This window comes from Mus musculus, chromosome 15, assembly GCF_000001635.26.
Source record: "Mus musculus strain C57BL/6J chromosome 15, GRCm38.p6 C57BL/6J".
In the NCBI taxonomy this organism is placed as follows: Eukaryota; Metazoa; Chordata; class Mammalia; order Rodentia; family Muridae; genus Mus; species Mus musculus.
The window spans coordinates 81,231,439-81,241,397 of record NC_000081.6 but is presented as its reverse complement, the minus strand read 5'-3'; the positions used below and the strand labels follow the sequence as shown (position 1 = coordinate 81,241,397).

The following is a 9,959-nucleotide window of genomic DNA, read 5'->3' as shown; positions in this document are numbered from 1 at the left end:
GAAACAAGGAGATCAGCTGTGCAGTCTTCATGCTTCTCCAGCTGTCTGCATCTTTCCGTGCTGACCCCAACTGTGGCTTGCCAGGTCCTCAGTTGAAAGAAGGTAGTAAAGTTGCACTTATGCATTCCATGAGCCTGCAGAGACAGCCTTCCTCAGAATTCTCCATTCCTACTGACAATATCAGCAAGCTGTCCTGTGGCCTAATCCTGACTTCACAGCACAAGCTTTTTCCTCCTCTTCCTCCTCCTCTTCCTCCTCCTCTTCCTCCTCCTCCTCCTCCTATTCCTCTTCCTCCTTCTATTCCTCCTCCTCCTTCTCCTCTTCTTCCTCCTCTTCCTCTCTTCCATTTCACCTTGTCCTTCTTTTCATACAAAGTCTTATTATTGTAACCCAGGCTGACTTCAAACTCGTGATCCCCTGCCTCAGCCTCCTGAACACTGGGATTCTATGTGATTGCCACCACACCTGGCTGCCTGTGTTCACTCGTACCACCTCGTACCGTACCTGATCACATCTCAGGAGTTGCCCAGGCTACTGACTCCCAGTGAGAGAGTTTCCCATCCCTCTCAGCCTTCCAGGTGCCCTACTCTGTGCGGTCCCCATCTCTGATCCCTCCCCCTCTTCTACCGGCTCCTGTTTACATCTCCACCCACTCACTCTCACAGTTCCGCATACTTTGTTTCCATTTCAGTCTCTTCCCTAGGCAATTAACAGAGAAAGGAAGACCCTTCCTTGGCATCTCTGAGGTCGCTACCATTGTTAGCTATTGGCTTGGTCACACGTATTCCTAGGAGAGGCCATCTCATCTGGTTCCCAGTTTCAGAGGAGTGCTGTGGGTGTGGAAATCGTGGGAAACCTCTTCATAGACAGGCTGGATAAAGGAAAGCCTCCTTCTACACTAGTGGTAGTAGCTGCTCCTTCTTAGTTTTCCTTAAGGTTCCGGTAAGACTCTTTCTCCTTAGAAGGGTTCTTGTAACCCAGGGTGGCCTGGTACTCCTTTTTTTTTTTTTTTTTTTAGAATACTTTTCATTCTTTGACAATGTCATACATGTAAGCAATGCACCTTGATCATATGCACCCCCAATCCCCCTCTCACCCCCCCAGGCGCCCCAAGTAGCATGCCCCCCCTTCTTCAGGTCCATTCCTTTTGTGTTGTTAATAACCCGCTGAGTCTGATTAATACTGCCTGTTGGAATATTGCCGAATCTCGTGAACTTGATCTTATGCCATTGTCACAGCTGCAGTGAGTTCGTGGGTATGATGACCGAATCTTGCACCAAGGACAGCATTTTTCCATGCTCCTCCCAGGGCTCCTCCCTGTCCTCCTGCTCTTAGTTTTCTTTCCACCCCCTTTTCACAGTCGAACGCCTTTATTCTCTAAACTTTATTATTATCATCATCGAGAGGGGTGCGTGGGTGTGGCGTGTCGAGGAGAGCTCTGTGGAGTCAGCTCTCTCCTCCCCTCTTTACCTGTGTGGGTTCCAGGCCCCAGGCCTTGTGCTTGCTCGCTCTCTCTCTCTCTCTCTCTCTCTCTCTCTCAATCTCAGTCTTCCTGCTTCAGCCTCCCTGGTGCTGGGGTTACACACACACACACACACACACACACACACACACACACCACCATATCCGCTTTCCCCCGAGGACCCTTTTTTTCTTCCACTGGGTTTGCACCTCATCTAGACTGGAAGCTTATCTGTGGCAGCTAGAGAAGGAAGGAGAGCTAACCTCCTATCAAGAAATTTTAATACTAATGAGGAGGCTGACTCCCCAGCACCCAAGGAGGCCGCCTAGAAGTATTCCAAGTAGCTACTACTGCAACTCTGCAATGAGAAGTGACCAGCAAGAGCCGAGGAAGCCACCCTCCAGGATGCCTCTGGACAATTTGTTTCAGCTCTCCTCAACATCTGCTAGGCAGCATCCTGCCGACTCCAGCTTCCTGCACCCTCTTGATGACAGAACTAATAAGCAGCAGCCACGACTGCCTCCCAGCGGCCCGAGTGGTCATCTGCTTTTAAGGTGCCCAGCAGATCTCAGCTGCATCAAGCAGAGACTAGCTCAGACTCCCCCAACCCCCCCCCCCAAGAGCCAGCCCTGCAGCTGGTGATTCAGCATGAGGCAGGGAGGGTCGGGTCTGGGGGAGTCACACTAGATAGAACTTGGGGGGCCTGAGGGACCAGCACTGATGAGAACAGGAGTCCAAGCCAGGATGCAGAGTCTCCAGAACAAGTCCAGCCACAGCCCCGCGATGGGATGAATTCACAGTAGCTCCATGAATACCACTAACCTTCTCCCTGTGGGTCCAGAAAACCAAATCCCTTAACCTCAGGCACCCTAAAAATGCAGCCCCAAACAAGATCCAAATATAATACTCAAGTGACCCCTCTTTCCTTATATAGCACACACACACACAGCACAAGCAATTACGCAGGAGCCTCCAGAATGACGTGGGTGGGAATTTGCCTTTATTTCATTCCCATTTGGGAGTGGAAGGCTCAAGCACAAAGATGATGCCAACATATCAGGTATTAGAGTGACCCCTGCACATGCAGAATTCATGGATGCTCGCTCTGGATCAGCCATAGACTGACAGCTGTGCCCTATGAAGAGAATGTCGCTGTCACTGTGAAAACCCCTTTTTATTAGTTTCAAGATCCACATCCACCCCAGGTTGCCTTGTCATTCTCGGTGATTGGATCTCTCTCGACACTCTGAGCTCTTTTGGTTTTTTAAACTCCTGTGGGCTCAGAGCCCACACCCCAGTGTCAACATGCATCCCCTAAAGAGAACGTGAAATCCGCACAGGATGCTGGAGCCCAGGCAGCGTGCTTCAGGAGATCCACCAGCTTGGGAGAAAGACTGCCTTCTATCAACACCAATGAGAGATGGGAGGGAACGCTCGGCTTGCCCAGTCTCACAGTAGAGCCCTAGCTGCTCAGATCCTAGCCCTGCCTAGTTTTAAAGGAACCCAGCTAGGCACCTCCACCTTCTTCCCTTGAGAGAAAGATATATGCGAGCCAACAGATACAGACCCCGAGAACCAGTCAAACCACCCTTTCCTTCTTGCTCCGCTTCTATTCTGTCAAGGGGATCCCTGCAGTCTGAGGCTTCCCCCCCAAACCTGGCTGCAAGCCTCCCTAGCAATTTGTGGGCCCCGTGGAATGTGGTTTGCTACAAGCCCCCAGCCTCCAGCTTCTGCATCCTCCCAGGGTAGCCCCGGGTTTATCTCAGTATCTCTCCCCACGGTTTGATGCGGTGACCTGACTTGGAGGTGACCGGGGGGGATTGTCAGGTGCCTTTGCTTTCTGTCCTCTCCTCGTCAGCTGTCTGAGCATTGCTGACCGTGCGAAGCTGCCCCTGGGCCGCGGGCTTCACCGACAGCACCAAGCGTTTTCGAAAGGTCTCACAGAGTACTATGTACACAAAGGGATTGAGGCAGCTGTTGGCATAGCCCAAGCTGATAGCCGCATTGTACAGGTAGACGAATGTGAGGGTCGGGCGGCTGATGGACAACTGGGTCAGCTGCAGCACGTAGTAGGGCGCCCAGCACACAAAGAAGACCAGACAGATGGCAATGGCTGTGCGGGTCACCCTCTTTGTCCGAAGCCGGATGCTGCGTTGAGAGGCTGGGGCCACCGAAGACGTCATGCGCTGTAGTATTTTCACGTACGCAGCAGTGATGACCACAAACGGAAGGGCGAAGGCCAGGAAAAACTGATACAGAGTGAACCAGTAAAGATCAGTATCTGGGTTTGGTAGGCGGATGCCACAGCCCACAGCACCCCCTGGGAAGGGGATAAGCCTGGCATAGAGCCACACAGGAGTGATGCTAATGAACGAGAGAGCCCACAGGAGGCAGATCACCAGGGTGGCCATGGAGGGCTTCCGGAACTTGGTGGAGGAGATGGGATGGACGGTGGCCAAGTAGCGGTCAATGGCCATAGCAGTCAGGATGTAGGTGCTGGTGAACTGACTGTTGGCGTCCATGGCTGTGATGAGGGTGCACATGGTTTCCCCAAAGTGCCAGACACCATTACCCATGAGCTGGTGGATCATGAAAGGCATGCCCAGCAGGAAAAGCAGATCCACCACAGAGAGGTTGATGATGAAGATGTCAGGGACGTTGCTGCACCAGTGCAGCTTGGATTTCTTCACCACGGCAAAAATGACTGTGGAGTTTCCCACAATGCCCAGGAGACAGATGGTACCAAACACTGAAGGCATGATGATGTTGATGTAGGAGACACTCCTTGTGCGAGGAGGTGGCCCTGAGGATAGAAAGAGCAAGTGTGACCCGCCTTCCGATCTAGAAGCTGACAACCTGCCATGTCGGCCTTCCTGCTGGCCCCTCATGCTTTCCCTTGCAGCTTGGGGTCACTACGTCTCTGGAATCATCTCCTGCTGTTTCCCCTTCTCGGGCTATTGTTAGTTCTGTACCTTACCCTCCTCCACCGTGCCCTGGTGACTCCTATAGGATTTTCTAGATCCACCTGTTACTCAGAGGACCCCATTCTTCTTCGCTTCATCCATTTACTCAGAGGGCCAGGAGTCAAGACTCCCAGATATCTGCTGAGAACAACTTCATATCCCCGGGATCCACCAGAAAACCTTGTCAAAAAGGCTTGAAGGACATTTGTGTGTGTGTGTGTGTGTGTGTGTGTGTGTGTGTGTGTGTGTGTGTGTGTGTGTGTGTGTGTATTTGCAGCCTCATCTTTTCAGAGAGAGATGGCCAAAGGTTTCAGATAGGTTCCTAGGCATATGTGAGAAGTGACTGTCACCATGGGTGTGGGGTGTGTTTCAGGCTCCACAGCCCTGCCCTCTCCCGGTTTTCTGTCAGGGATTTCCTTGGACCATGTCTCCTGAGTCTGGGCTTTCCCAATAGGGTAGGGACTGGAGCTGTGTTACACCCCAGAAGCTTGGGAATTTCTCCACACCAACCTTCCCTCTTTCCCCTTCATTCCCTTCTCCTTCAGAGCTAGAATTTTAAGGCATTGACGTTCTGCAAATGTCAAGAAGCTTAATTCACCAGAAAAGTTAATCCTCTCACGCCCTGTGAAGTCTTTTGCTCCCAGCAGCCTTTGCCAGAAGACAGCAAGGACCACTCAGACCCCATTTCCCCAGTGCGAGGCCAGAGGATTGAGCCCAGGATAGCGGTGAATCAAAGCGCTTCTGCTGGCTCCCACATACTACCCGCCCGCTGTCTTGCTGTCTTGCTTGCTTGCTTCTCCAGCCTTGATTCCCCCCCCCCCCCCCCTGCAAAGCATATTTGGGACTCATCAGCAAGCTTTCCCCTCAAGCCTGCCTCACGTCTTGTCACCAACCCTTGTTGTTTCTAAATGTGCCTCTGCCCCATCTCTATTCCTCCCTGCCCCTTCTGTCCTAGCTGGTGTCCCCTCCTCTCCTCTTCCTCTTCAGGCAAAGCCGACTGCAGATCTTATCACCAAGAACTGTAAGATAAAGTTTCCCAGGCAGTTTGGCTTGGGAGGTGAAACCTTCCCATTTTCCACACCCATCCCGGAGGAGGGAGGACTCCAACTCGACTCACCCGCCAATGTGAAATTATCCTGGCCATCGGAGATGTTGCTGGCATTGGGGCCAGTGGACAGCAACGAGGCTTGCAGATCCATGCAGCCGGTGCAGGTCGCCTGCTCCCTGGAGTGGAGCGCCCGTCCACCCACGCAGGCTGCGGCAGCCTCCAGCGCCCTCCACCGCCTTGTCCGGAGCTTGAGCCCCGCAGTCCAGAAAAGGGTCTTCCTCTACCGCCTGGCAGCCTCTGCTGCCTCTGAGCCCAACTGCTCGCCCCACTCCCTCCTTCCCAGCTCCCACTGACATCACCTAGACACATTAACATTCGGAGGCAGATGCATGTTAACCTCTTCGGTCCCGGCTGCGGCTCCTACTCCTGACTGCCTGCAGAGCCAGCAGCTAGGCTCAAGCCATCCCATGCGGAGGAGCCTGCCTTTGCGCTGTCTCCCAGGGCTGAATTCTGAGCTCACAGGGGCTACCGCTTATCTTGCATGGCCATCCAGGTCTTTGCAAAAGCAAAGGGGGTGGGTGGGGGAGCAATGCTTGCTTTAAAGAAGCTGGACCACGTGGCAAAAGCCAGGGGTACTGTTCTCAATGCTGGGGACTCAAGCCTGGACTGACACATCCTTGGTTCCCAAGCACTCTGGAGGTCACCCTAAACCTTTCCTGTGTCCTGGTAACTTCCAAACATCTCCTTGGCTAGATGACAATTGCTAGTTGTGCAAAGGAGGTTCCAGGCTTTCTGTGGTGCCAATAGTCAGGGGCTGGTGTGCAGACAGAACAAACTTCCCTCTGCACAGATCAGTGGAGGCCAGCCACAGAGGGTTTTATTTTCTAGTGTTCTGAGGTTTTGTCTGGGATTCTGTGAAACAATTATCAGAGCATAAGAGAATAAATAAGTCCACTCAGAGATTAGAATGGACAGTAGCCTCAGAGGGCACAGGCATTAGAGAACTCTCTGCAGACTCCTGCTGACAGCTCCGGGAGATTCACAATCAAATGCTACACCACCAGGGCCAGATGCAGAGCCTAAGTCCTTGGCTAACATGGTTGCCTGTTAACCCTTATCAACGAGCACAGAAGCACAGAGAGACATCCTTATAGCTACCCCGAGTTCCAGCCATACTCTTCCTTACTGATGTTGGATATGAACATGCCTGGTTTTTCAGGCCGAGTTGTTGATTGTCCCTAGTATACCTCTTCTTCTAGGCCTCTTGATCCACCAGCATGAAGAACTTAAAATAAGGCTGTATGGGGGCTGGGGATGGAGCTCAGTTGGTAGAGTATTTGTCTCACAGGCACGAAACTCAGGGTTTCATCCCCTATACTCATAAACTGGACATGCATGCCAGTAATCCCAGCACTTAGGAGGTGGAGGCAGGAGGATGAGAATTTCAGGGCTTCCCCCCCCCCCACAGAGAGAGAGAGAGAGAGAGAGAGAGAGAGAGAGAGAGAGAGAGAGAGAACCAGATGGTAGTTTGACCATAGGCACAGTGGGATGGTTAGTGTATTTCTGGTGGACTCTGATGCCCCCAACTCCATGATGCCCCCAGACCCAGGTGTCCTTTGTGGTATTAGTGGAGGGAATACTGTGGTGGTTTGAATGAAAATGTCCCGCACAGGCTCATACATGTGAATATTGGGTCCCCAGTTAGTGAGCCTTGTTTGGGAAGAATTGAGAAGTATATTACTAGGTAGGGATGCTTTTGGGGTTTCAAAAACCCATCCCTCCGTTCCCAGTTAGCTCTCTGGGCTCCTGCTTGCAGGATGTAAGCATTTATCGGCTCCTGATACCCCATCTTTGCTCCACCATTATAGACTCTAACCCTCTGAAACACTTTCTTTTATAAGTAGCGCTGTTTGTAGTGTCTTTAGAGCAATAGAAAACCAAGACAGATGCTCTCTGGGTTTCTCTAGGGGACTAACCAGTGTGTTCTTTAGCCTCACATGGTCAACTTCCCCTCAAGCATTGCAGTTTCTCTGAGTCTTATGACTCCTTTCTCAAAACTGCCAGGCCAGACAGTGAGCCGGTGATGGCACTGGTCTTTAATCCCAGCACTCAGAAGGCAGAAACAGTCGGATCTCTGAGTTCAAGGCCAGTCTGCTCTACAGAGTGAGTTCCAGGAAAGCTAAGGCTACACAGAGAAATTCTGTCTCAAAAAAAGGAAACAAGATAACAAAAACCCTCTGTCAAGTAGCCGAGGTCAGTGGGGAAGGATCAGCGGGGAGTTGTTGTTGAAAGTGTACTGAGTTTCTGTGTGCAGAGGTAGAGAGCTAGAAATAGACAGCATTGATGGTTGAGCAGCACTGATTAATACATGCTTAAAAAAAAGATTTATTATATAAATGTGTACACTGCCTCTATCTCCAGACACACCACAAGAGGGCACCGGATCCCATTACAGATGGTTGTGAGCTACCATGTGGTTACTGGGTATTGAACTCAGGACCTCTGGAAGATCACTCAGTGCTCCTAACCCCTGAGCCATCCCTCCAGCCCCTTAATGCATGTTCTGAATACTGCTGAATTTGACACAACTCGTTAAGGGGGCAGGAATGTATCTCAGTGGTAGAATATTCTTGCCTGGCATGTACAAGGCCCCGGGTTTAGACTTCAGTATCACATGCAAAGAGTTAAAATGGACAGTTTTGTATTATGTGAATTTTACTGCAATGTTAAAAAAAAAAGTAGTGGTAAATTTCTGTATACAATCTAACAGCCACTCGAGGACAAGCAGTCTCTGCCACGGTAGCTGGAGCACCTTTGTCTTCTTCCTATAGGCTACTTCCAGGAGCCTCCCCAGCCCGATTTCAGCATTAGCTCCAGGTATCCATCCCACCCCCTCTCCCAGGGTGTTCTCGCCCATGAAGCAGGAGTGTCCCTGCCAAGACAACCTCTCCTTTCAGTTTGACATTTGTGCCACGCTCTAGCACCCTATAAATTCATTCCTTATGCACGTTCCCATTACTTATATTTTTTCCAGTCCATAATAAGAGAATGTCCATATAAGGGACCATATCTGAAAATGATAAACGTCCTCTTGAAAGGTATGTTATCAATTGAATCCTATCGTGATTTTCCAAACAAGGGCAGGACGTTTCTCCTTCCTTTCAAAAAGTGGCAGGGGGTTAGTTACATCTACTACTCTGGAGTATTCAAGGGGGTAAAGAAATCTGTTTTCAAATTCATCCAGATGTTATCTCCTGGACATGAAGGTTCCACTCCTATCATTAAGAGCCTCGAAGGCTGTACCTACTCCATCTTTTTTGCACCTCAGCTACCCTTTCAATTAGATCCTGGGTCTTATTTTCAGCAAACTGCTCTATCTCTGCAGAAGCTCACAGACGCCTTGAACTGCTGTTCTGGTGGTCTTCTGGCTTTCACCATGTGTCCCGAATTGATATCTGGGAGTTTGACTATTCCATCTTCTTCCTCCTAGGCTTCCGAAGCAGGTCAGCCATCCCATGACTCACGGCTCCTTTATTGTTCTTCCAGAGAGGTTGCACGGTGTTGGTATCTCCTTTTCTACTTGTATTCATCTCAGCTGACCACAGGCAGGACTGTCACTGTGATGTCACTTCCAGGACAGGGTTGGTCGTCGTATCTTGTTCACTCCTAGCAGCGGCACGATTATGGACGTCTCCCAGCATCTTACCCTGAAGAGTCATTTTCAAGGCTATGACTCCCAGAATTCATCTTTTCAGTTTGGTTTCCTCTGAAAACAGAGTCTTAGACTCAGACTTATTCGTGGAAATGCATTCTTGGTGTGACTCTAAGGAACAGTAAGGGAGCCGGGCAGTGGTGGCACACGCCTTTAATCCCAGCACTTGGGAGGCAGAGGGAGGCAGATTTCTGAGTTTGAGGCCAGCCTGGTCTACAAAGTGAGTTCCAGGACAGCCAGGGCTACACAGAGAAACCCTGTCTCGAAAAACCAAAAAAAAAAAAAAAAAAAAAAAGGAACAGTAAGGGAACAGGAGTGAGGAATCAGACTAAGAAAGTCAGCGGGGCAATTGCTCTGTTTGTTACTGTGGGAAATCCATTTCTGAATTGCTCAGAGGGTTTAGTTAAGTGGTATAGCACAAGGCCCTGGTGTGCATAAGCCTCTGGGTTCAATCCTCAGCATCACACACACACACACACACACACACACACACACACACACACACACGCACAAATGTCCATTACAGCTGAAGTCAAAACTAGAGGTAGAGAATGTGGCAAGGATTCCAGAAGCGTCTGACAGAGACTGTTTTAGGGTTGGCCCATGTCTACCGAATACCCACATGCATCTCTTTAGATCCTCCCAGATACTCCTAGCTCATATGCCCACCATTTCTGCAGCAACCACTCTTCTCGATCCCTGCCGAGTACACATGACAGTTCAGCACAGAGCAGGGAGGGCCTGCTGGAGCTGTGGTGCATATCTCAGACCTGC

General features: G+C 50.6%; 1 protein-coding gene across 1 annotated transcript; it reads right to left on the bottom strand.

Annotated features, from left to right (window-relative positions):
- Positions 1-2,433: 2,433 nt before the first annotated feature.
- Mchr1 (melanin-concentrating hormone receptor 1) lies at positions 2,434-5,899 on the bottom strand. The gene is made up of 2 exons (NM_145132.2): positions 5,543-5,899; positions 2,434-4,265 (listed from the first exon to the last, which is right to left on the bottom strand). The coding sequence occupies exons 1-2, from the start codon at positions 5,622-5,624 to the stop codon at positions 3,286-3,288; spliced, it is 1,062 nt and encodes a 353-aa protein (NP_660114.1). The 5' UTR covers positions 5,625-5,899; the 3' UTR covers positions 2,434-3,285.
- Positions 5,900-9,959: the final 4,060 nt, after the last annotated feature.